Source organism: Chaetura pelagica, unplaced genomic scaffold (genome assembly GCF_000747805.2).
Source record: "Chaetura pelagica isolate M959 unplaced genomic scaffold, ChaPel_1.0 scaffold184, whole genome shotgun sequence".
In the NCBI taxonomy this organism is placed as follows: domain Eukaryota; kingdom Metazoa; phylum Chordata; class Aves; order Apodiformes; family Apodidae; genus Chaetura; species Chaetura pelagica.
Genome location: NW_009953184.1, coordinates 1183477 through 1208956, shown reverse-complemented (window position 1 = coordinate 1208956; position 25480 = coordinate 1183477). Strand labels below are relative to the sequence as shown.

The window sequence follows — 25480 nt, the reverse complement described above, 5'->3', positions numbered from 1 at the left end:
GGTGAGATAAAACATCTGGGTGATTTCCAAATGTGCATCCTGTCTGAAGCAAGATTTGAACTCATGGGTGGGCAGTGTCAGAAATGCTTTTCCTGATCACTACTAAACATGTGGGTGGTTTTGGGCACTGGGCAGGAGTTCTCCTGCTCCTTCCTGGAAGCAGATAGCAGGGAAAGTTGACAAGATCTCACTTGAACCTTCCCCCAGAGCAGGTACGAGTTTCCTAATCCTTGCTTTATGAAAGTTTCTCTCTCTTTCTGGTAACTGCAAGAACTGGGGGAAGGTCATAATCAGATCTTAAAGAATTTCAGCTTGCAAAATCTTCCAGATGTACTGCCTGCTCTGGCTAGCATAGACCATGCTGCTCAGGAAGACCCTGAAAGAATAGGAGTAAGGCTAGGATTCCTCAGATTGAGTTAGATCCCTTTTAAAGAATTTCAGCTTGCAAAATCTTCCAGAGGTACTGCCTGCTCTGGCTAGCATAGAGCATGCTTTATTCCCTGCTCAGGAAGACCTTGAAAGAATAGGAGTAAGGGTAGGATTCCTCAGATTGAGTTAGATCCCTCCAGTGCAGACACCTGCATTGGAAGTAGTCACCAACACTTCCCCTTCCTTTGAAGCCTGTGTAGGTCTATAATAACAGACCTCCATAATAAAGGAGACCAGGGTGTGATTCACCTCATCCTAGAGGATACATCTCATATGTCAGATGAAGCCCTCGAGCATCAAACATCTGAAAAGACACCCTTTTTGCTTTTTGGAGGTGCAGTCTCCATTCAGTGAACCTCTTTTGCTATGGGAATAGTTACAAGGAAGTTCTAGGAGTGGAAACTTGAAGTTCAAATCTCTTTTTGCTTAAGAACTCCAAGCAATTACTAAACCTTGATTCAGCCTGTCTAACTGCAGGCAGGGACTTGAAGTACCCTCCTCAGGCATGTTATTGTTTTAAGTTTCCTCTATAGCCACTGGAAGGGGGAACTCTTTGGAGGTTAATTCAGATCTCTTGTGGGCTGAACTGCCTCCAGGAAGAGCCTGTCTTGCTCCTAAAGCAATTACATTTTCAGTTTGCACACTAACTGTGCTTGGATGGGACAGAGAGACATTACAGCACATTGAAAGGGTAATCTTCTCTGGCTTAGTTTTTCTTCATTTAGTCACAGGAAGGAAGGGTGATCAGGGGTTCAAGAGGGAGCTACAGGGCATGTTCTCACACTATTCTTGCTTTTCATCACATAGCTGGGTAAGACATATGCAATGCAGCAAGAGGCTGTGCAGAGCTCCTCTAATTGGTCACTTCATTTCAACCTGAATATTCATTTTGGTGCATCAGGAAGGTTCTAACTTCTGGACTTCTGGAAGTCCCTGGACTTCTCAAACCTGATGTGAAGGTGTCTGTAGTACTGAGCATTTCACGGGTTGTCTCATCCCTGAGATGACCCCATAGTGTCTACTGGGCAGATTCTGAAGTTAAGACAAGTTGAACTTTCTGCTCCCAGTTCAGTTTGTGAAATGTTGTGCATCATGATAGTGTTGTTTGGTTTTATATGTGCACCATAAACAGATAGTGAAGGACTCTAATCCTTCTAGTATCTTCCAACAGATAGTGGAGGATTTGCAGAGGATGCAAGTCCCTCATTATCATCTTGCCTGGGGCACTGCCAAAGCCACCACAGCCATCACTGGGACCATTAGCAGGGTTAGACTGAGATGAGTGTGGTATCTGGTTAAACAGAGACATGCATTTTGGTCATAAAACCCAGGACATTAGCTCTATCTGTCATAAGAGATCAAAGATGGAAAGCAATTTAATTCCTCTTGTTTGACCAGTTACCCTCTGTCAGTCACAGTTACTTGTTAGCAACTTGTTCATAGCAAAGGTGAAATGAAATACACCACAACCTCCTCTGAGTGGCCTGGAACACACTTTCCATTCCAAATTCCGGCCTGAAGAAGAGTTTTTAGACCAAAAACTGAGAAAGGCAAGTCATGTCCTGCAGGAATTTTGGCATCCATGCCAAAAAATGAGTTTTTGGACTTAACCTGAAATGTAGGATGGGATTGTGCTGTATGAGATGAGGACACCACTGCTGAGGGTCTTTCTGCTTTAGATAATGAGGGAGAGGGAGTCATCAGAACCACACAACATGAACTAGGAATGGGTTGATGGCTGAGACTGGCAGGGAAGAACACTCAGAGGTGGTGTAACATTCCCTGCCCATAACTGATTCTTCTGAGACAGGCTCTTGCTTTCCTTTGCAGCCTGTTTTGCTCAGCCTGTATTTAACACAGAGCTTTACATCCCAGAGGTGACCAAAACAAAGTTGTTCACCTCTCCATGAAGAATTCTGCTAGGAACAAACAACAAAATTCATATCTGGATTTGCCACAGAAAAACCTGTAATTTCTGATGAAAAGCTGAATCTGGGAATATTTTAAACAAAGCCAAATCCTTGACTGTGGTTCTCTGTCAGAGTTGTTACCTAGTGGAGAAGCTCAAACCACAGAGGAATATGGGGGCTTGAAGAGTTGGAGTTCCAGCTCCTTGTGAAGCTGAGAGCTGATTTGAAATGTTGTGGACATTTTGTTACCTGGTGGTTTGGAATGAGAACAGAAAAGGGAATTCCATGGGAAGAAGGATCTTTCTATGCCTAAACATGCACATGTTTAACAGGATGTTTTTTAAAGTCAGTTTTGATGCCATCTTTGCAACCAGTCCTTCTCCTAGCCTGAACACCCTCTTAAGGCCTGAGCCTCAAGGCTCTTTTCACTTTACTTACTGGATTTTAGGCCATAGACTCTACTAATAGTTTAAGTTGCACTGAGCTAATTGTTTGCCTGTGTTCCTCCACCTCTTGAGATCAAAAGGCCCATTTTTCTTGAGCCTTGTTTTGTCCTTAGATTGCCAGGCCTTTCAATTTATGGCCTGTGGAGTGGAGTTCCTGGTAACTAATAACAATAACTGTAACTGTGATATGTTTGTTGGCCTGGTCAGTGAGAATCGTTGTCATTGACCAAGTGCTTCTCATTCCCTGGCCAGTAACTCTTTCCAATATTTTGTGTTCTACGTTGTGTAGCCCTGGTGCAGGTTACGGGTGGCTTATGCCAGAAGGAAAGAAGGTTTTCACTCCTTCTCCCCTCTACGTTTACAGCACTGTGACAAGTCCAAAACAGAGGCTCTGGAGGATGATGAGATAGAGGAATTTTACAAGATACTGACAGAGAGGAAGGAAATAGACAAGATCTTCCAAAAGTACTCAGATGCAGAAGGTTTCATGTCCTGCCAGAACCTCGTGAGGTTCCTCTATGAGACACAGCAAGAAGAAGATGCTGTTGTTGCTGCCCCTGCCTTAATTCAGAGATATGAGCCCAATGAAAGAGGTAGGTTGGAAACTCTGGCTGGTTTGGCTCAAAATCTTCCTTGATTTTGATGAACTATGACTTTCTTTACTGTGGTTTTCTTCTGCAGCCACATGTGTCATTTTCTCCTTGCAGCTGCTTCTAAAACCCCACTCATCTAGGGAAACATGAGCAGCTCTTAGACATGAGGGCACTGGGGAGCCTGAGGAAAACTTCTCTTCAATTTTGGCTTGAGCACACTGAGCAGTTGGAGAGAGGTGGATATGGAGTCAGAGGGGTGATGAAATTCCTCTGGGAAAGGCTCTGATGGCTTATTCAAATGATAAGACCTCACGTGACTTTGCAGGGTTGAGAATGCAGCAGCATTTCTGTTCTCCAGCAGCAGGCATGGAGGCAAATGTTTCTTCTTTTTGAATATGGGCACCTGAGAAGCCATTGGGTGATGAAATCTCTGAGTAGAGGGCAGAGAAGGTGGCAGCTGTTCAGGAGAGCCATCACAGAGCTCTCTGCTCAGAAATGAAGTGAATCTCCAGTCTAGAGCAACTCAGAGAACATGTTCAAGAAACAGACACATAATCATGGGCTGGTTTTGCACTGTCCTGGTGTACCTTTAGGAGAGGGGCAATGGTTTGCAGGTGCCAGACCTGAGGATTAGACTGAGATGTAGCTTAGTCCTTCAAGATGGGAGGAATGGGCAATGGTTTGCAGGTGCCAGACCTGAGGACTTAGTCCTTCAAGATGGGAGGAACCAAATTTCTCCCCAAAGTTGGGTTATTTTGCATTTACCCTTTGCAAATCCTGTATTAATTGGAAAATCTAGACAGGATTTATCTGGCTACGTTTGCAGATACCAGACAATTGTTCTGCATTGGTATGAAGGAAGCTTCAGGTGCTCAAATGGAGAGCTTTATACCATGGATCTCTAGAGACAGGTGAGGTTAAGTGCTGCCTTTGTACTTTTGAGGTGTTACCAAGGACACCAAGTGTTCTAGAAAGCTTGTGAAGGGGTTTTAAAAGCATTTTCAGGCAGATGGAGCTGTCATTATCATCCAAACAGCATCAATATATTTGCTGTTAGCTGGATGCCTAGGGAGTGCCTGTTGCCTTTGAGATCCTCTGGAGAGCAGCAGGTGAAGATGATGGCACAACTTGGTGATGTCAGATTTTCAGCATGGGGTTTCTGTTTGTCTGGCAGCCAAGAGGGGAAATGCCATGACCAAAGATGGTTTCCTGATGTACCTGCTGTCTGATGATGGGAACATATTCAACCCCTCCCACCGTAAAGTTTACCAGGACATGACTCAACCTCTCAGTCACTACTTGGTGTCATCCTCACACAACACCTATCTTATGGAAGACCAGCTCACAGGTCCAAGCAGCACAGAAGCCTACATCAGGTAATGTCTTTGTGTGCATTTGTGTGTGGTTTTTGTGTCTGTGAGAGGTTGATCTCTTTCTTAGAGAAGACACAGGGTGCATCTCTGCTGCTAGTTGCAGGAGGACCAAGAAGAAATCTCCCACCCCAAGACCTGGTGATGTGGACTGGCCCATGTTCACATCAGGAGGAGCTGTTTCTGAGCCAGGCTGTACATGCCCTACTTCTCATAGCACTTTGACCTGGGTCTCTGCTGGGCCCCACATGGTGTTCACCTGACTGTAACATGTATAATTACTACATTTGGGAGTTGTTTAAAATACCTGCAGTCAGGTGGAGGTTGGATTGCAGCCCTGTAGCATGGTGTTTGCATAGCATGGTGCTGAGGAGGTGTGTTGCACCCCCCAGAATATGACACGAGAGAGTGCAAGGAGCTTACAAAGTCTGGATTTGTGGGATAGAGCTGCAGGACTGTGTAGGGACTGGAAGGAGCAAAAATGATGCATACTGACCTGATGTTTACAACCTGTACTGCTTTTGGGGGGAGCCCTTGGCATGGACTGTCCCTAGAACCATGCTGGGGTTTGTTTAGGAGAGACCTAGTTGGAGTGGTCCAAAAAAAGAGGTGGGGATGTGAGCTGATGAAGCAGTTTAGGTGATCAGGAAATGTAGGCCTGGTCCCTCTTTAGCAGCTCAGATGCTTCCACAGTATCCCTGGACAGAACAGTAGGAGTTGTCTACTTCTACTTTGAACAGCTTGTGGCCAGATGTTTGCAGTGGCCTTTACTAACTTGCACAACCACCTCTCAGTACTTCTCCTGTGACCTGTACTTTTATCAAGTGAGCCAGCATTTCCTTCTAAGCCAGCCAATGGCTGCAATTCTGTCTTTGTTTGTTACTTATCTGATTCTCAAGGAACAATGGCTGGCTGAGTCACAAGCTCCAAAGAGTAGAGAGTGAAATCTGGCTTTTCAGTAGCTGTTTGAATTCCTCTTATAGCCTCTTAAAATGGCAGTATTATGTTTTGGTTGGAAAAAATAATAATAAAGAAATCCCACAATTCTTATTGCAATGATTTAAAGGAGTTGTGTTATCTGAAATGCAGGGGGAGTTACAGTAAAAAAAGCAAGATCACCTCCTAGACAGGTAAGATATGTAGAGGTGGGAGTTTCAAGTGGAACTTCAGTCTGGGAAACTGGCCCTCAGCAGTCTCCCCAGCTCTGGGGGAGTTCCCACAGCTCCTTCCTGACAGCTCTGAGGATTCATCTCTTATGTCTTAGCAGATTTAGATGAAGACGACTCATCATCCAGGCTTCATGACCTGGCTTCTGAGGCTGACTTTCTTACCATCTTTCTTCCAATGCAGCCACTCCTGACTTTCTTTTCTCTTTACCATCTGTGGGAAAAGACCTGGGACACAGTCATGAGAGTCCTGTCTCATCTGGCACTCACTGTGTCTTCTTCTTTGGATAATTCTTACCTTGGACTTTCACTCCCTCCTTTCTCAGATCCTTCTGTGCTTTCCTTGCTCATCCTCGAGCTCTCTTTGCTGCCTCTGAGCTCACACGTTCCCATCCTTTCTCCATCTGCTTTCCTGTTTTTCCAAGCTCTCCTTTTCTCCCTTGCTCCCTAAATTTCCCCTCAGCCTTCCCAGGCAATACTTGTGCCTGATGCACCCTCATTTAGAGATAAAGCAGAAGGTTTAGAACCCAACCAGGTCCCTTCTTTGTTTCCAGAGCCCTCACCAAAGGCTGCCGCTGCGTGGAACTGGATTGCTGGGATGGCCCCAACTCGGAGCCCGTCATCTATCATGGCTACACTCTCACCTCCAAGATCCTCTTCAGTGATGCCATTAAGGCCATCAAGAACTATGCTTTCCAAGTAAGGATGAGGGACCCCCTGAGATTTCTCATGGCACACAGTCCAAGACTGGTAGCTGGTCTCTGCTCTCTTCACAAAGAGCATAAAGGATGAAGACTTCACCGTAGCATTTCTCATGGGTACAAGATGTGTCCTTCTGGCTGGGCATCCCTGTTCTGCTTTCTGCAGAGATCCACTCTGGGAATTGCTAGGCAGGCAGAGCACTGTCTGAGGAGGAGTTTGAATCTCTACCAGCACAGCTGCATCCTGGACCCCTCTGCAATGAAAATGGCTAATACCTGGAGCACAGGGAAATGCAAACAAGCCATGAATTTGTGTGGCTTTGATGTGTCAGGGTCTGCTCCTGGTTTAGAGGAGCCCTTATGCATGTGCTGTGGAGGGAGTGATGCAGAGGACTTGTTCTACTCTGCTTCAGAGGGCATGAGAAGGTCTGGACTCTTGTACAGCAGTGCTGGGCCAGCAGCCCTTAGCAAACCTTGGGTCTGTCCAGGCTCACTGGGCTTTCTGCTCTTTTCCTTCAGTGCACTTGGGAGCGAGTGCCAAGTGTCCCTTGGGGCTGCAAAGCTGTGGTCATGACAATCCCTTCAGCACATAAAATCACTGGGGGGGACACAGGGAATCCCATCAGACCTGTGCACAAATGGAGGGAGGATTCCTGTCCCCTAAGGATTTGAGCCAACCCAGTGATTTCAAAGCTTCCCTTCCCAGTCTGAGGTAGGAAGGTGCTCTGACCCACAGAGCCAGTGGAGAATGGAGACACAGGGAACCTTCTCAGAGTGTCCCAGCAAGCCTGTGGGAGGCATCCTGACCCAGCCTGGTGCCCTGTGGATGGCATCAGCAGAGAGCTGAGTAGCTACTGCACAGCTAAATTTGTCCATTTTTAACAAATGCAGAGTTCACTGATGATTTATGTTGCTGTCCTCTCCTAGACCTCACCATACCCTGTCATCATCTCCCTGGAGAACCACTGCAGTGTCGACCAGCAGAAGGTCATGGCTCAGCACATGACCACCATCCTACAGGACATGCTCTTGGTTGCCCCAGTTGATGGAAACAAATCCCAGTTCCCCTCCCCAGAGGTAAGCAGGGCCACTCTTAGCACTTTCTGCCTCCTGAGGGTGGGAAAAGAGAGAGAGCTGTCTTCTTGCTGGGTGCCAAGGTGTGGACAATATGCCTGAGGACTGATGTGACTTGTACTTGCTGAGGAGCAGGGGTTGCCTGTGGGCAGTGGTGGAATAAGGAATAGGAGTATCTAGAAGTAGCCTGTGCAGCTCGAGTGCAAAAAGCCCTGTTGGTCCTTGTTGTCTCGGGTCTAAGAGGAGACATCCCTGAAGCACCGTGGACATTCCTGATCCTTTTACCAACTCTAGGGAATGTCCTTCATCCCATGAGGAGGTTGCTTTTCTGGCTTGTCCCAGAGGAGCTGAAACCTGAGGGTCTGTCTTGTGCCTGCTGCTCATACCCCAAAGCTGAATATGCCCTTTAGGCTAATCCTCTGAAGCACAGTTGGGCTGCTGCACATGCAGGGAAGGTGAGCACCACAGGGAGTGACTACAAGGTGTCTCTGTGTCTGTAATCCAGCAAGACTGGGCACTGCCTCATTTCATGGTAGGTGAGATGTTTTGCTCCAAGGGATGTAGTATGTGCTCCCCTCCTCCTTGAATGCTTCGGGTGCTCTCCTGTGGAGATCCAGGCAGTTGATTAGGAAGTGATGAGGACTGGAAGGAGAGCTGTGTTTGTTTGCCCCTCAAAACTGAAGGGGAAAACCAGTACAGGTAGCCTAAACCTCTGCCAAACACAAAATGTCCTCCCACTGAGAATGACCTGGGGTGGTGGGGATGGGGATGTCCATGGAGGACAAGAGATGACCCTTCAATTCCCATGAATCAGGGCAGCTGTGGAGCTGGGAGCTGAGCTTGGACCCTTCAGGAGGAAGGAGATACACAGCCCTCCAGAGTGGGCTGCCACTATAAAATAATTAGCTGACAATTAGAAAACATTAGAAATGGAATCTTGATATCAGAAAAGGAAAAACTGTTTCCAAACCAGAAGCCAAAATTCATCTGTTGCCACCCTTTGGGTTTGTATTTTCTTTGCTTCTTTTCTCTTAAGCAGACTTCTGGGTGGATAGCTGCAGTCCCCTTTAAGTTGCATTTCTTTGCTAGAGAAATCATTTGCCAAAAATTGGATGAGCATGCCTAGCCAGAGCTGGAAGGAGTTAGTGAGTGGGATAAAGCTGGCAGTCAGCAGGGGAGAAAGGAGAGGAAAATGATCCACCCAAAAATACCTTCTGTGTTTGTTCTCCCTCTCCTTTTTTGTCTTTTCCCTCCCTGACTTTTCCCTTTGGTTTGGGAGTGCTGTGCCTTGCTTGATACAATGCCTAGGACAGAGGGGAGCTGATCTGGGTTAGTCCCTAAGCACCAGGGCAATAAATCAGGATGAATCATGATTTTTAAAGCTGCTGCTTCAGGAGGACCTTTGCACTGGCACAGACAACCTGCCTCCATGCAATAAGTGGCTCTCCCAGGGTGAGGATACACCCAGCATGGAGACAGGTCTCTGCAGGCTGTTATTGAGGTGGAAAAATCCAAGTCTTCAGTGTCACCTCCTGGCTTGCTATTTATCCCTGGTGCAGGATCAGGAAAGCTGCTGATGGCTTTTCAAAAATGCTGCCTTGTGACTAGAGGAATGATATGAAGGAAGAAAGGAGAAACACCAGGAAAAGAAATCCATGATGTGAGTGTGAGGGAATGACCCCAGCTTCCCAAAGATGTTTTTCCCATTCTTGTGTTCATCTAACCTCAGGCTCTGGTTGCCCAGATGGACACGTGGCCCCAGCTGGAACAAACAGCCCAGATCTACCTTAGAGAATGGATTTGGGCTGATATGCTTCATTGGAGGGAGTGATCCCTTAAGCTAAAAGGGAGGAAAATTGCTAATGTAGCAAAACTTGTCCTTTTCCCTCTGGGTGCTTTTCTGCTGCCTTCCTGCTGTGTGAACTAGGAGAATGCAAAGGGCTGAACTGCTGATTTTTTTGGTGGAAAACACATTGAAGCTCAGACACTGAGGGAGATAAAGAAAACCAACAGAAACCTCTTGGATTTTCCACTTCCTTGTGAAGCTGGCATGGGGAAGCCTGGGACAACATACTGTATTTTGTAGTAGAAAAAAGGTGGAATATGTCACTGGAGAGAGGGTTGTAAATAAAACCAGGCAAAGCACTGCTGCAGGTTGTGTTAGCAGGGCAGTGTCCATAATTAAAGGAAGGTAATCACAGCTTAGATCCATGCTAACAACTCATCCCACAGCAAAGGGCAGGCTTCTGATTTATTAGGCTCCATTCAGGAGCAGTGTTGGCCTACACAGAACACCTAAATAACTCCCTCAAGCTGCTGTCTTTAGGTTCCAATAGTAAACTAAAGGCCTGTAGGAAGGAAGGCCAAAAGCCACATAAAAGCTCCAGGGGGTGCCAGGGTTGTAGAGAAGAGCTTCTCCAGTCTCTGCTGCTGGTTGCCTGTGGCAGGCCTTTCTGCCCCGTCCCTCATCTGCACAGGGGTCTGCCAGCTCCCCTTGCCCCTCTCCCTGCATCCCACCAAAATCCAGCCCTGGAATGAGACTAAAACAGCTGCCAAAGGTGCATGCAACTATTTAGTGGATCAGGTATTTCTGAAACCCCTTCAACTCTTTATTACTGGACTCCCCTGTTCACAATGGACTAACAGTCCTGTCTTGGTGGGAGACCCTTAGGACCATGTTGGGAGCTCCAGTGCAGTGGCAGGGGTCTCTGCTACCCTGCACCTCCACTGTCCCATCAGTCACATCCAGTGCTGTGTCCAGTCCCCCCATCTGACATCCCTTTGAGATCAGGAACCTCCTCCAGTGCCAGCAGAGCCACAGCTGGGCTCAGCACAGCAGTGGGAGCAGCAGGGTTGCTGCCCTGCTCTGCCCTCCCTGTGCTCAGGGCAAGGCAGCAAACACTTCCAGAGCTGTCTCAGCTAAGTCCAGACCAGATTCAGCCACAGGTCTCTAAGTCAGCAGCAGGCCCTGGGAGCTGTCTGCCTGGGAGGGCTGATTTTGCATCATACACTCAGCATGGATGTGGCTCCAAGTCCCTCTGCCTTATGCCTGACTCCACCTCTGTGCCTTTCTCCAAGGTTAGCCCAGCTTGTGCCACCCTTACCTGCAGTGCATCTTATCAGCTGAAGCTCTTGAGCTGAGTTTCCTTCAAATCTCTCAAAGCCTCCTTAGATAATACTCATCTCCCCCTTTTCTGGAGACTCCTCCATCCTCTCTGGTGCCTTCACCCACTGTTAAACCCTCCAGTTCACACCTGGGCTGAAAGACACACAGGTGTGATAGCAGTTAGTGCATCTGGGCTGCACATCTCCTTATGGAGGTGAACATGTTGATCCCCACAGCTTCTCAGAAAGCTGGGGAGATGGGTATCTTCATCCTGAGAGCAGGATGGAAGGTGGCAGAGCTGAAACTGTGTCCTTGTAGGTGAGCACTTCACTTTAGGCTCTTTTTTGAGAACTAGTTAATACAGCCAGGGGAGTTTGAGGTGTGGTCCACCTCCTCATAAGTGTTTGTCCAAATAGACAAGAGGAATCACACCCTTGGGAGTGTTTAGTTCTCTCTGTTGACTCTAAAGGAGGCGTTGAAGGAGCAGAAAAGTTGATGAGGTGGAGCACTTTTCAAATGCTCCATTCCCACTGAGATGAAAACTGGAAATCAGACCTTGTCATCATGGCTTTCATGTTGCTAACAGGGGCAAGAAACTTTCAGGTAGGATAGATGTGTATGCACATCTTGTAAAATCCTCTGCCCTTTGCAGCTTTGCTCCCTCCGATAAAATCAACAGCTTTTGTTTTAAGGTGGTTGCTGTGTCCCAGTTCATAGACTCCCAAAGAAAGCAAAGCTGTGTGTCAGAACCAGTTCATTTGCAGAGCTGAGCTTGATCAGAGTGCAGTGGAAAAGGTGGGAGAACAGGCCAGCTCCACATGTGGAGAGCTAAGGCAATTTACAGGGCGTGTGAGGAAAGGAAAGAGCTGCATCTATTCCAGCAGCCACTCCATTATATGTTCTCAGTAGAGTCCAGTGTCCTTGTAGCCTTCTCCCTTTTTGTAGGTTGTATTCAACCTTGGATTTGCTACAGGCAGCTGGAACAGCTTTATGGTCTACTTGGAGAATATTTATTGAGTATCTTAGCTAATGCTTCTTCCTAAGACAGGGATCTGCTCAGCAGAGCAGAACTGATGAGCTGAATGTCTTTTGCCTCAGGCTAGAAATACTTAATATCACATGAAGGGGAAGAAAGAGATGGGAAAAGTGTGTGTGTGTGTTCATGTCTGTGTGCATCAGCTTAATTAAAACCTTGATGAAGAAAATAAGCACTCAAATGTTGGTCTTCCTAGCACCCGTGTTAAATGAAGGAGGACAACGTTTGGGACTGGCCGCTTCTGCAGGGTGGTTTCAGGACAATGCTATTACAGAACAGCAGGAAATGGAGGTGAAAATGCTCTGGTTTGGGGTGAATCTCATCCTCGTTGTGGATCAATAAGCAAATGCATCTCCTCTGGAGTTAAGTGGCACATGGGCTGCTCTCCCTTGTAGGCATGGGGGAAGTCACCTGCACAGGGGGATGCTAAACCTCTGCCATGCACCAGGACTCCAGAAAGGAGTCAGCTTCTTAGATTCCAAGGCCAAAAGGGAGCCACCATCATCTCCCTACAGAGAGTCTTGTGTAACAGCCTGGGCTGAGCAGCCCCTGTGCCCGTGGTGACCACGTGCAGCATAGCCAAGGTTTCCCAGTGTAACCACAATGTAGGCAGGATAACAGCAGGGCTGAGGACCCACTGCTGGCAGCTTTGGAATGGTGTGTGGTGAGGAGGAAAGGTGGAGGCCGTGTTGCTGTGCCTTCACTGCTGATGTTATCCAGCCATCTAGGATGGATCTGTGGCAGGAATCACTCCTCCTGCTGCACAGCTTGTCCTGAACTGGACAAGCTTAAAAAGATACTCAAGCAGCCTGCCCAAAATACCTTATCTCTGCTTCTCAGCTGCTGAGCTGTGAGATGAGGCAGTGAGGTTTCTTATGGGATGCTGGAAAGCAGAGACAGATGATATATTCTCTAGCAGGATGCTTCCTGCAGCCTGGGAAGGACAAGAGAGACTTCTCTGCTCCCCTCCCCAGTGCAATCTCTCCAGGCTTGTCCCTTCTGAGTCCTGAGAGGAGCACAGAAGCTTACACAGAGTTGCATTTCACCTTCTAGCAGTGGGTGTTGTGGAAGGACAGGGAAGAGCTGGATGCTGAGAGCAGGAGGGTGGTTAGAGAGCAGCAGGGTGAAGGGAGACTCTGACACGAGGCGACTCATCTCCCAGCCACGGGTGGGAATAAGCAGGTCCCAGCTCAGGCTGGGAGGATGGTCTGGGGACTGGCAGGATGACACTGCTGTGCTCTGACTGCTCCTTTGGGCCTTTTATTCCTGTTAACTGGTCCATTCCTTCCAGCTGCCTTTGTGTGGATTTTGAGTGGCAGGGAAAGTGCCCCTGTGTAAAAACATCATTTGTGGTAGCTGGAGAAAAAAAATGCTCTTGGCTGTTTCCTCGGGTGCCAGCAGCAACTTTCAGCTCAAACCAAGCTTCATCCACAGCTTAGCTGAGCACTGAGGAGCTGGGCTGGTCTCTGGAAAGACATGCTGCAATTTGCTTGCACCCTCAAAGAGGGTCATAGTGTTCTTTGAAAATGCCTGTGTTGCTTTATAAGATACCCTTGGTTTTCCACAATCCTGCCAGCTGAGAACGTTGCTTTTGCTGTTGTGGAAAGGGCAAATACAGAGTGTGACTGAGCTGGGGGAGATGTTCTACTCAGTGAGGGGTTGTTTTGGTTAGTTCTGAGGTTGCATTTTTCTGAAGTAGCACCCTCCAAAGCCAGGACTGCTGAGCACAGGTGGCTGAAAATCTCCCCCTGACTTCACTGGAAGCTGCAGGATCCAGGGGTCCTCCTGGGCTGAATGAATGGATTTTGTAGCATCATCTGCTCACTTGGAGGTTGCTCCCAGGCAGTCACCCCTCTCAGTACTCTCCCTGCTGCCAACATTGCTGCTGCCTTGCTTGGGTTCAGAGTCAGCCCCCTCCAGGCTCCAGCCTTCCTCCCTCAGTCAGATCTTGCACAGGAGACACATCAGTGGTGTGCTGGACTGCTGGTGTGTTCCTTCTCCTGAGGTTTTTGTGTGGCCCTTGTAAGAGGCTGGAGAGAGCTGATTCAGGACAAGAGATGTGCTCCTTGGATTAGCTCAGCAAGAAGCTGTTCCGTTGGCACGTGCTGCTGGTTGTTAGTGTTGTCCTGTGGTGGCAGTTGCAGCATGAGTTCTTTTCAGAAGAGGAGGAATCTTTGGAAGGGGTCTGGGGAACTCTTCCTTAGGCTGCCAACACCCAAAGATTTCACCTGCAAGATCCCTACATATTAAAATCCCATTTCTGGGTGCACAAGGCACCTGTCCAGAAATTAATGGACCTCTCTCCCCATTAAAATGCCTGGCAGAGCAGAGGGCTGCACAGCCCCAGCATGGATCTGGGACTGTTTCCCAGATGTTGGGTGTGTTTCTAACCATACATTGCAGAGACTGGGGTAGATTAAATAACAGGGCCACACAGAGGGGCAGAAACTGTGCTGTGAATGGCTTCCATGAGCCATGGTTTGCTGATCCACATTCAGTTTTGAAAAAAATTAAAAAATAATAATAATAATTTTAAAAAAAGGATTGCTTTTAACAGCAGGAGCATTTAGGTTATCTAATTAAGAGGATGAACAGTTCTGTATCAGAGAGGAGGCTGGGGATATTTGGGGGCTTCAGATACATGGCCTATGGTCTCAGAAACTGGCCAGAGGCAGGGCAAGGCCTCAGTGGACAAGCAGACTTATTTTTTTATGTGTATCTATTGATAATAACCAGTGACTGATGCAACTGTAAAGGGCTCTGGTTGCAGCTGTTGTATCCTTGCTCCTTCAGGGCAGGCCAGAATATTTTCTCACTCCCAGCTCTTTTCCTTCTGCAGCAATTGAAAGGGAAGATCCTTGTGAAAGGCAAGAAGCTGAGCAGGCAGGAGGACCCCACTAATGGGAACAACAACCTGGAGGCTGAGGATGTCTCTGATGAAGATGAAGCAGCTGAAATCGAAGATGAATCTGTAAAGACTGAGATTCAGCAAAAGGGGAAGGTAAGGAAAAGAAGTAACTGAGAAAAAGGGCAGAGCTGGAGAGGCAGAAAAGCTATTAACTAGATGTTTGCCTAGTGTAGAAGGCTCTGAAGTCCTGCTTCAGGGTATCCCATGACTCATGGTGGGGAATCACCTGCTAGGTGGGCTTTGTGCCATGCAAAAAAAATACTAAAAAAAGCATTTGAAATATACTTTAATATATTCCCAGCTAAGACAATTTTCAGTGTGTTTTCAGCTACTCAGCTGGAGATATGGAAGGGTGAATTGCTAAATTCACTGAGGCTGAGGATCCTGTTCCTTGCTCAGCTTAATAATCTCTATCCCCAGCACAAACAGAGGCCTTGGGGAGCCAGCCAACATGAAGGTTGTCTTCTCTCCTTAAAATGAAGCTGGAGAGCCCCACAGCTGGGACAGGCCATGTAGCACTTACTGTCTATCTCTCTCTGATTTCCAAACATCTCTTTTTCATGGGACCATCATGAGTTTGGTTGTTAGCAGAGACTGGTCACATTTAGTCACATTTTGGGACTTACCTGCACCCTCACTGGCCGTGTTTTTCTGACCTAGAAGAGGGAGAGAAAAGCTACAGATCTATAGGGAAAAAGTGGCTGGTTACCAAAGCATGTGGGATGGCTGTTTCTGGGAGGAAAAGGCTGGTCTTTACACCAGTGATTTTATTCCCTCATGTGAGGACATTGTGGAGACCATATCCCTTACAAACCAGGTTCATGGATAATATAAATACACTCAGTCCCACTGATGGCAAAGCTGATTGATGTTGCCTCTGGATCTGGTCTGATCTGTGCTTCCCCTTGCTGATTTGCTCACTTTTTGAGGGTCTTATTTCTTTCTCTGAACTGTAGTCAATACTGGGTATAATTCTGAAGTCTGTATTTTCTTTTCTTGCCTCTGATGGGAGCTGGTGGCTCTCACTTCACCCTTGTACCAATGAATGTGGCTGAGGAGTAGGAGGCACCAAAGCATTGTGCTAGCTTCCTAGTTCCAGGGAAAGAATCCCAAGCTCTTTGGAGGCCAAAACATCCTTCCTTTCCCCATATTCCCAGGTTTGCATGCTTGAGAGCAGGACAGGATGGAAAACACATTGCTAAGGCTCTGTTGTAAAGTTTTAGCAACTGGAGACAACCACTGATGCTGAAATACAAGAGATCATGCAGGGGGCAGCAGGACAAACAGACCAACAAAGAGAGAATCTCTCTGCAGAACATCAGGAAACAAGGGTGCTAGGACAGCAAAGCATCTGTTGTGTGGAATCCTCTCCTAGCTCACCAATACAGGCTGATTGGGTTGTTCCTTTGTGTGTAGCCCTGATCAGCTGTGAGCTGTGGTAGCCAAGGTGAAATACTTATTCATGTAACAACATGCAAATAAATGCAGAAGGAGAGACAGCACAGAGGAAATGTAATATTTTTGGTAGTAACATTTTGGAAGTCAGGGATATCAGTGGACAGGCTGGGATGGGCCTGAGTGGGTAGTGATGCTCTGAGATGAGGGATGCAAGGCCAAGGACATGGCAAGGACACTCTGCCCCTTTTCCATCCTCCATCTGCACAGGGCAGCCACTGAGTGTTGATAGTGTGCATCCTTTGCATCTGAAGATGCTGGGGAAGAGAAGCTCCAGGGCTCCTGGACAGAACGTGATTATTGACTGTGACTGCAGAAACTCCCTACAAACTTCTTGCTTTCCTACATTTAGAGTGACACCTTGAAGCTGGCCAAGGAGCTGTCAGACACAGTTGTCTACTGCAAGAGTGTCCATTTTGGTGGCTTTGAGGACCCCAATCACCCTCGGGCTTTCTACGAGATGTCGTCGTTCACGGAGAGCAAAGCTCTGAAACTAGCCCAGGAGTCAGGTGTGTATGTTCTGCCCTGGCAAAAGGCCATCCTCTGCCCCAGGCCCCAGAGAGGGACAGCTGGAGGTAGTTAAGCACAAGGAAAAAGCATCCTGAAAGATGTTGGTTATGATCTCTTTCTCCCACTGAGAAGCAGTGGGAATAATGATATCACAGAGGCTGTTACCAAGAAAGGCATTTTATGCTGCTAGTTGACAAGAGAGATGCACAAAGAAGAGATAAAAGTAGCCCCCATCACTGAAAGGGCAGTTTCCTTATTTTTCTTATTTTTTTTTAATTTTTATTTTTAATGTAGCCACCAATTTTATTCATCACAACATCAGGCACCTGAGCCGGATCTACCCTGCAGGCTGGAGGACAGATTCTTCCAACTACAACCCCATCGACTTGTGGAACGTCGGCTGCCAGATTGGTGGGTGCAACTGGGAGGTTGGAGAGGGTCAACCTGGCCAGGCTAGCTATGACCCAGCTGTGACAGGGCTTCAGCTGTGGTAGATGTGCCATCTCCAGCCATTTGCAGGCAGGCTCAGTGGTCACTGGGAGGGACCAGCTCTTCAGTTTAATGCTCAGTGACTTTTCATGGGCCAGTTCCTGGCCCGTCTCAGAACCATCAGGAGAGACTTTCCTGGCCTGTTAACATGCACATCTCTGCAGTGTCACTGGAAGCAGAGTTATTGCTGTTTAACAAAGGAGGAGGGAGCCTGGGGTTGAAGTCACTGACTGAAAAGTGTGCAGGAATCTCTGGCAGAGATGGAAATCAAACTCTGATCCCTCAAGCCCTAAAGCAAGGCCATAACCATAAGGGCCAAGCTGTGGCCTGACCTGTTCCCTGTAGTCAAAGCAGCCCATTGTACCTAGTCCCAGGGTGTTTAGACCCTTGCACTACTGATAGCTCAGAGATTCTTGAAAACAAGGGTTCCAGAGCCTGTTAAGTGAGTTCTGTTGTAGCTAGTGCAATGCTAAGTGGGCAGGTTGGTCGTGGCATCCTTGGCTCTTGTGGTGATGCTGGATGTTGGAGATATCCCAGTTGTGCCTTTATGGCCCAGATGAACAAGAGAAGCTGCAGCTGCAGGGCCCCCTGGCAGCACATCAGCTCACTGGGGGCTGAAGCCTCTGTGGGGGGCACAAGTAGCACCCATGGACCTGTCTCCACAGCACTGAGTCAGGAGAAATGTGAAGGCAGGGAAGTCCTTGGGAGGCAACATCGGGTCCCTTGGGGTACAGTAAGGCCAGACCTGCATGCCTTATCTGGCATGAGTTCAGTATTTAGACACCCAAAAGAAGATTTTACAGTAGACCTGAGTACTTGCAGCTCCCAGTAAAACCAGTATATTGCAGTTATTAAAGTCTTGCTTGCAGGTAGAAAAACAGGAGAGTGCCTTAAAATGCTTCTGGCCTTAAAGTATTGCAGGATATGTAGGATCCAGGACCAGGCTAAATTGCCATCTGTCCTAGAGCTGTCTTAGAGGTTGCTAGAGAGGTTAGCACCACCCTTGAGAAATCAGTGGAGGGCTGAGGAGGTGCTGGGGTCCATGTGCCCTCCTTGTGTGGTATTAGTGAGACTGTTCACAGGTAGTGCTTCCAAATTTGACACTAATGCTTTAAAAAAGAGTGGCAAGTTGGAAAGAATACAGGCAATCTGCCTGGGCTTCCAAATTTGACACTAATGCTTTAAAAAAAGAGAGTGGCAAGTTGGAAAGAATACAAGCAATCTGCCTGATGTTGGGACACCAGTGAGGCTTGATCTCTTTTGGGTGGGGGACAATAAAGAGGTGATTTGGTCACAGGTTCTGGACTCCTGCATGAGGAGTTCAGGCAGGGAGGAGCTCTCTAGTGCAACCAACAGAGGCACCAATGCCCCTCATGATGGAAAAGGAAAATAGGCACATCTGGACTAGAAAGGAGATTTTATAACAAGGCTAGAGAAGAGTAAATCTGAGAAGGATTTGCTGGCTTCATTGCAGGAGAGAGCTCCTCCAGCACTGAAATGAGTAGGTTTATCTCAAAGATGCAGTTGGGCAATGGGGGGGAAATTCAGTGCAGGACACGTTTTGACTCTGTGGCAGGAAGGAGGACAACTGAGGTGTCTGTGAAGGCTCCTCCTGCCCCTGACATCTCTGAATGCAGGAAAACCTCAGGGTAACAGACTATGAAGGTCATAGTTTATCACTGCTCTTTGAAACATGGAAAAGCCAGTGTTTATGTCCATAAAATGCAGTTTTGTGCGAACAGAAGGAGTACGAAAATGCTCCCACTGATTTATCTGGAAGTGACTGACTTGTTTATTTATTTTGCATTGCAGTTGCCCTAAATTTCCAGACAGCAGGCACAGAAATGGATGTCTACCAGGGTCGGTTCCAGGACAATGGGTTTTCTGGGTATGTCTTAAAGCCGGAATTCCTCCGGGATGAGCAAACCAAATTCAATCCAAAATCCATCACAGAAGGAACATGGGGGACAAAGAAGAAGCTTCTGCTTAAAGTAAGAATAGAAGTTGGAAAAATGTCTCAGTAGCATCCACCTTCAGGGGGGCATGTAGGTTGTACCTTCTCCTTCTCCTGGTCCCACCTGGGCAGTGTTATCCTAACCTTACTCATTTTCCACCATGGGGGCCTCTGCTTTAGTCCTGCATGGAATCTCATCCTCCAGGGGCTTAGTCACACATGAAATGTTCAGCAGAGGTCAATGACAACATCCACTGTTGTGATAGAAATGACATGGCAGTCACACAGTCACCACTGTTGTTTTCCAAGTATCATCTTCTCATTGGGGACAAGTCTAAAAGTTGGCAGCCCCCTTAGCCAGCTGGCTGGGCTGCAACAATGTTCAGGAGGTGCTTTGGCTCATGACAGCTTCCTCTGAAGGATGTCCCAGCTTGTCACAGCAGGTCCTGCACTCCTGGAGAAGGAGGGGGATGCTTGCCAGGGAGCCCCCTCCAGTGATGTCCTAACCTCTTGAACAAGATGAAGGAAAGATGTAATAGGGAAAAACAAACACATTGATATTGGGAGGAAATTCTTCACTGTGAGGGTGGTGAGACACTGCGACAGGTTGCCCAGGGAAGCTGTGGAAGCCCCATTCAAGGGCAGGTCAGATGGGGCTCTGAGCAACCTGGTCTAGTGGGAGGTGTCCCTGCCCATGCAGGAGGGTTGGATCTAGATTTTCTTTAAGGTCCCTTCCAGCCCAAACCTTTCTGTGATTCTGTGACTCCTTTGTTTCCTCCACAGATCATCTCTGGTCAGCAGCTGCCCAAGGTGAACAAAAGCAAAAACTCCATTGTTGATCCTAAGGTAACGATAGAGATCCATGGTGTCCAGCAGGATAACAACAAGAAGCAGACCAAAGTCATTGAGAACAATGGTAAGGGTTTTTTTCTTCTGTGCTGTGCTCCCATGGGGGCAAGAACCCCTTGGTTTCATGGAGCAGAGTGTTCCTTGCCAAGGCTGCTGCCTGTGCCCTGATCTGCCCGTGTGCACCCAAGCCTGCCATGCTGAGCAGGTGCAGAAGGTGCTGTTGGCAACTGCAGTGCAGGGACCCTGGTCATAGACTGCTGTTGTCATGAACTGGCCCCACAGACTGATGTTCCTCTAAAGAATCACATTCAGGGGTTCTTCCCCCTCTTCTTTCTCTAGGGTGTTCAGAGGCAGAAATTCCCTGCAAAATTCCATCAGCATATGAGTTGTTTTGAGGCCAAACCTGCCAAATCTGCAGTGCTAGAACTTTGCAGGTGCTCTTTACCTCCATGCAGTTGGACTTGACCTGGAATGAGTGGGTCTCCACCAAGATCTTCCCAGAGAAGGCTTCTTGTGAGGCTGATTGTGTTCTGACACTGTCACAAACTCACAAAAGACTGAGGTTGCAAGGGACTTAGGAGGTGCCTGTTCCCAAAACAAGACCATACTCAAAGTTAACTCAAGTTGCACGAAGTGTTCCCCAGATGAGTTTTTAATATCTCGAAAGATGGAGATTTTCCCAGACTTTCTGGGGTGTCTCCAGTGATCCAAGCTTTGACTGACCTCGTGAGAAAGTGAGAGATCCCTATTCTTAACCAGAAATCCCCCTGTTGCAGTTTGTGCCCATCATGCATCGTGCTTTTGCTGTGCAGCTGTAAGAAGAGCTTGGCTCTGCCTTCTCCATAAGGAGGTAGTGGTAGATGGCAACAATAACCCCCTTATCCTTGGATATCTTGACATCTCTCAACCTCTTCTTGTATGTAACTGAGTCTGTGCAAAAGGAGAACATTTCCTGCAGCTCAGAGCCTCCTCACAAGGCAGGGACACTGCATCTGCTTGTCTTTTCAGACCCCAGACACCTCACAGGCATTTCAGCTCCCTGTGGACCATTTCTCAGGAGTCAAACGTGGCTGTGATTTCCCCCCCTGCAATGGGGATATGAATATTGTGGCCTTCTGAGCTTTAGAGGTCAAGTTCATCCCTCTCTCCTGTGGGAGCAATGAGGTAGTAGGAGTCACACACACGGGTACACACAAACACACACAGCTTTGCTGTGTGCAGTAAGACCCAAGTGCTGGGAAGCCAGTGCAGAATTTCCTCCCTGCTAACAATTATTTCTCTCTTCCTTTTTCCTGTTTGAGTAAATCTGGCCCAGCTCCCAAGGCTCATGGCCATTTCTGTAACCTGCAATGATTTTTATAGTGTCTCCAGTGAAAGCTGTTCAGGGAATATTTCAGACCTGCCAGGCCTGTTCCTCAGGGCTGCTCAGCACACCCTGCCCCACCACCAGCCCTTGACTGGATGGAGGGATACTGGAGTGATACTGAAAGGATTCTGGAGGGAGTGTTGCCCAATGGAAAGGGAATGAAGCAATGCAAACATCAGTGCTGGAAAGGGGCAGCTGCAGAGTGGAGAGCAGTTCCATTTCATGGGCTGTAGTTTCAGGTGTGTGACCATGCTTCAACAGCTCCCCTGGTTTGATGCTTTATGGTTGGACTCAGTCACTTTAAAGGTCTTTTCCAACCTAAATGATTCCATGAGTCTGTGTTGGTGGGACTGAAGCAGGGGCTGTGAGCACAGACCTGGTCCCAGCAGTGCAGCTGTGGAGCTGGAGAGGCCATGGGAACCTGCTGGCTCTGCAGCTCTGAGCATCTTGCTATGGCTCTGAGGTGGGTTGAAAATCCCCCACAGTCAGAACAGTAAAGCTGAGTGTCCTAGGGCTGATGACTTTCCCCTCAGCTTTCATGATTTCTGCTCCCATGGGATCAGCAACCCTGTTGTTTTGGGTTTTTTTTCCCCAAGGTTGAAGAGGGTCAGGAGCAGATGTGGGTTATCAGAACAGTGCAGCTGATTTTATCCTATGAAAGTCCAAATAAAATGCACCAACCCAGCACAGGTGTTTTGCTGTGTCACTGTCCACAGGCCCATCTCAGCACCTTCAAGGCCAGCTGAAAGGTCCCTGGCTCCTGACAAATTGTCCTCAGACCCTTCGTGACCAGCAGGCTTCAGCTGATCTTCTGCTGTCCTTAGGTTTCTGCTCTGCACAGGCTGGGCCTGTTTGCAGCAGGGTTGCAAACAGAACGTCCTCTCCTCCTGTTTGTTTCTGGGGAGTGGTTTATTGAAACTGCAGAGAGCTCCCAGCAGCCTGGAGAGAGAGCACTGAGCTGGCTCATCATCCCTCCTCTGATGTGTTTGCTCTGTGAGTTCAGATCACAAGATCCTTATCCGTAACAGAAGCAGGACTAGTCTGGCTTTCTCAGACCCTGCCCTTACACAAGGAGATATGACACTTTTTCACAGACTTGATGATGCTTTTTGTAATCTGATGCTCCTCATTAACCTTCCTTGCAGACAGGGAAACTGAGGCACGGAATGGTGATGGTTGGGTGTGCCTGGAGCACTCGAGGCTTCAAGCCCCAGAAGGTGGTCACAACACAAAGGCACAGCTCTCCCCTTTGCTCTCCCCTGGTTTAGGGTGGTCAGATTTTGCAACCAGAGACATCCATGTCTCAGCCAGCCAGGGCTTGTGGAGCAGAGCTGAGTTCACCTCCCTGCTGCTCCTTGCTGCCTTCTGGGACCGTGGGGCTGAGGTCTGCAACGAGCAGCTTAAGCTGAGGGGTTTGTTAATGTCAGGGAGCAAATCAGTGTCAGAGCTGGGAGCAATGATCTTGGCACCCTGGGTAGGTTAGGTTGGCAGTCAGGCAAAGTCACCTTCCATTTGTTAGCATCTCTGAGTGCTGACCTTACCTGCCAGCATCTGTGACCTCCATCCTTGTTGGTGAGCAGCTCTAACCTCCATCCTTGCCCGTGTTGCCCAGGCTTTAACCCGAAGTGGGACGAAGAGTTTACATTTGACATAGAGATCCCTGCACTGGCCCTGGTCCGGTTTGTGGTGGAAGACTTTGATATGTCAACCAAAAACGACTTCATTGGGCAGTACACCCTTCCCTTCACCAGCCTGAAGCAAGGTAAGGCCCTGCTCCCTGCTCCTCACAACGCCTGAGCCCTCTGGGAAGCTCCAGTGTCCTCAATAAGAGGTCCAGACCCATCAGACCTTGGGTGGAAGACTTTGATATGTCAACCAAAAACGACTTCATCGGGCAGTACACCCTTCCCTTCACCAGCCTGAAGCAAGGTAAGGCCCTGCTCCTTTCTCCTCACAACCCATGAACCCCTCTGGGAAGCTCCAGTGTCCTAAATAAGAGGTCCAGACCCATCAGACCTTGGATCAGAACAGATCCTCTCTCTGGAGTATGGGCAAGGTGAAGAGTGGCTTCTTGGGCAGCTGGTGATGCTGGCTCTGGGGAAGGGGTCCCCTTGTCACCAGTGGCACCATCTGTTACCAAAAGCCTCACAGACCTGCCTGTTCTGTGGGGTTCTGAGCCCAAAATGCTCTGAGACAGGGAGATGTTGTTTCAGGGTCTTGGTGAATGCCAGCAAACGTTTTTCCAGCTGGACTAAAGGCCACTTGGTGTCTCTGCTCCCAGGTTACCGCCACATCCACCTGCTGACCAAGAACGGAGACCCCTACTCCTCCTCCACCCTCTTTGTGTACGTCAGTATCCAGGACTGTGATTAGCAGCTCAGCTCTTGCAGGGCACAGTGAACCCCGTCACAGACCTCAAGGGAATTCAGCCGACGCGAGGGTCCCTCCACATCCCCAGTGCCTTTTCTGGAGCAGCACGTGGTGGTGCTCCACAAGACCCCTGATGTGAAACAGCCATCGACCTTCTCCTGGAAACATCCTAATGCTGCTGCTGAGATCAACCCTTTTCTACCTGTTCCACCAATCCAGCTGTGGTTTTTAGTTCACTTCAGTGTGATGTTTCTCTTTTTAAAACGTTGCTTTTTAGCGAGAGAGCAGGGACTCCCTTTGAGTATAGCTCTTGGGTTGGGTTTGGTCAGGCATCTGGACAAACCACCCAACATCACTGCAAGAAAAAAACCCCAATAAAATCCCTCCCACCCCTGAAACCAGGAGCCAGATGCCTGGTGACTTCTTGCAGCCTCGGGAACTCTGCCATCTGTCCCAGGATGAAGTCCTGAACGGGGACAGGATTCTCCTCTTTTCTACTAACAGGTTAAACAAGAAACCTGCACTACAAAGAAGCGTGTCATCTGACTTGACTTTTCCTTTTGTATGACAATAAAAAGTACAAACAGGTGAGCACTACTCTGCCTGGCTCCCAGCCAGGTCCCTTTGCACTCAAAGCCTTGTCCTGTGAAGGAGAAAGGAGCCGCCGAGCAGCAGATTTCTCTCTCTCTGACCCCAAAGGAAACCTGCTCAAAGGGACCTCAGAGAGTTTCTTTTGCTGATGACAATAGACATGCACTCAACTGACAGTAAGGCTTGTCTGTCTTTTTTTTTAACGCAGTAGAACTGTCTTAATTTTGTGTTTTTATAGAAAAAAAAACAAACCAAAAACCACCAAAACCCAAACCTGTCGTTTTTTAACACAGAGAAATCAGAGAATCACAGAAAGGTTTGGGTTGGAAGGGACCTTAAAGATTATCTAGATCCAAACCCCCTGTGTGGGTTTCCCATAGACCAGGTTGCTCCAAGACCCATCCAACCTGGCCTTGAAGTGGCAGTAGAAACTGTTGCACGTGTTAGCCTGGTCCCAGTTGCACTGTAGAGGTAACCCACCCCAACCAGAGTGTTTGGAACAGCAACCCACTATTTATGGCAAAGGGTAACTTTTTTTATTTCCCCCCCCCCCAAGTACAACTACAGAGTTAAGGGAATGTTGTTGAAATAAAATAATATATATTTGGAAGTTCCAACTATGTTACTAACGATTATTAAAGGTAAAAACATCTAGAAAAAGTCCCATTTCTTGTCATTATTTGCCTCTTTGTCTTCCTTGAATGCAACACATGAGAACTTGAAGATAGACATGCTTCAGTTTTTTAAAGCTACTGGTCCTTGTGGGGTTTTTCATACCTGGAGCTTGTGGCTTGTTTGAATTAACTACCAGTTCTTAAAGATCTGTCCAGAAGACCCCATTGCCTGGACCTCCCTGCCTCCAGCCCAGCCAGATGGGGACAATTCACCACTTCTGCATGGTCCTGGGTAGCGTGGGTGGGAGCTCTTCACTCAGCCCTCAGCTGCCTGCAGCTCCTCAGCTCCATCCCCACATGGCTGCAGCAAGGGTGGGCAGTAAAGCCAACTGCTGAACAGCCAAGTACCCACCATGGGCAGTGAGGGAGGTCTCAGGGGCAGGGTACATGGGCATAGGGAGGCAAATAGTCCTGGCTATGTGGTGGTTGGGAATAGGGAGGGCCTCAACTCCTCAGTTTGTTCTTTCTTTTTTTTTTTTTTTT

The 25480-nt window shown here is 48.1% G+C and overlaps 1 protein-coding gene across 1 annotated transcript in view; it reads left to right on the top strand.

Annotated features, from left to right (window-relative positions):
• PLCD1 (phospholipase C, delta 1) overlaps positions 1 to 23735 on the top strand; it is a gene marked incomplete at its 5' end in the record, with an annotated part of 43845 nt that extends 20110 nt beyond the window's left edge. The window contains 11 exons of the mRNA XM_009997339.1: positions 3150 to 3378; positions 4553 to 4754; positions 6469 to 6613; positions 7543 to 7692; positions 14671 to 14832; positions 16547 to 16703; positions 16999 to 17115; positions 19006 to 19184; positions 19931 to 20063; positions 22975 to 23124; positions 23644 to 23735. Coding sequence (XP_009995641.1) covers positions 3150 to 3378; positions 4553 to 4754; positions 6469 to 6613; positions 7543 to 7692; positions 14671 to 14832; positions 16547 to 16703; positions 16999 to 17115; positions 19006 to 19184; positions 19931 to 20063; positions 22975 to 23124; positions 23644 to 23735 — 1716 coding nt within the window. The remainder of the gene's footprint in view (positions 1 to 3149; positions 3379 to 4552; positions 4755 to 6468; positions 6614 to 7542; positions 7693 to 14670; positions 14833 to 16546; positions 16704 to 16998; positions 17116 to 19005; positions 19185 to 19930; positions 20064 to 22974; positions 23125 to 23643) is intronic.
• Between the last annotated feature and the right edge of the window lie 1745 nt (positions 23736 to 25480).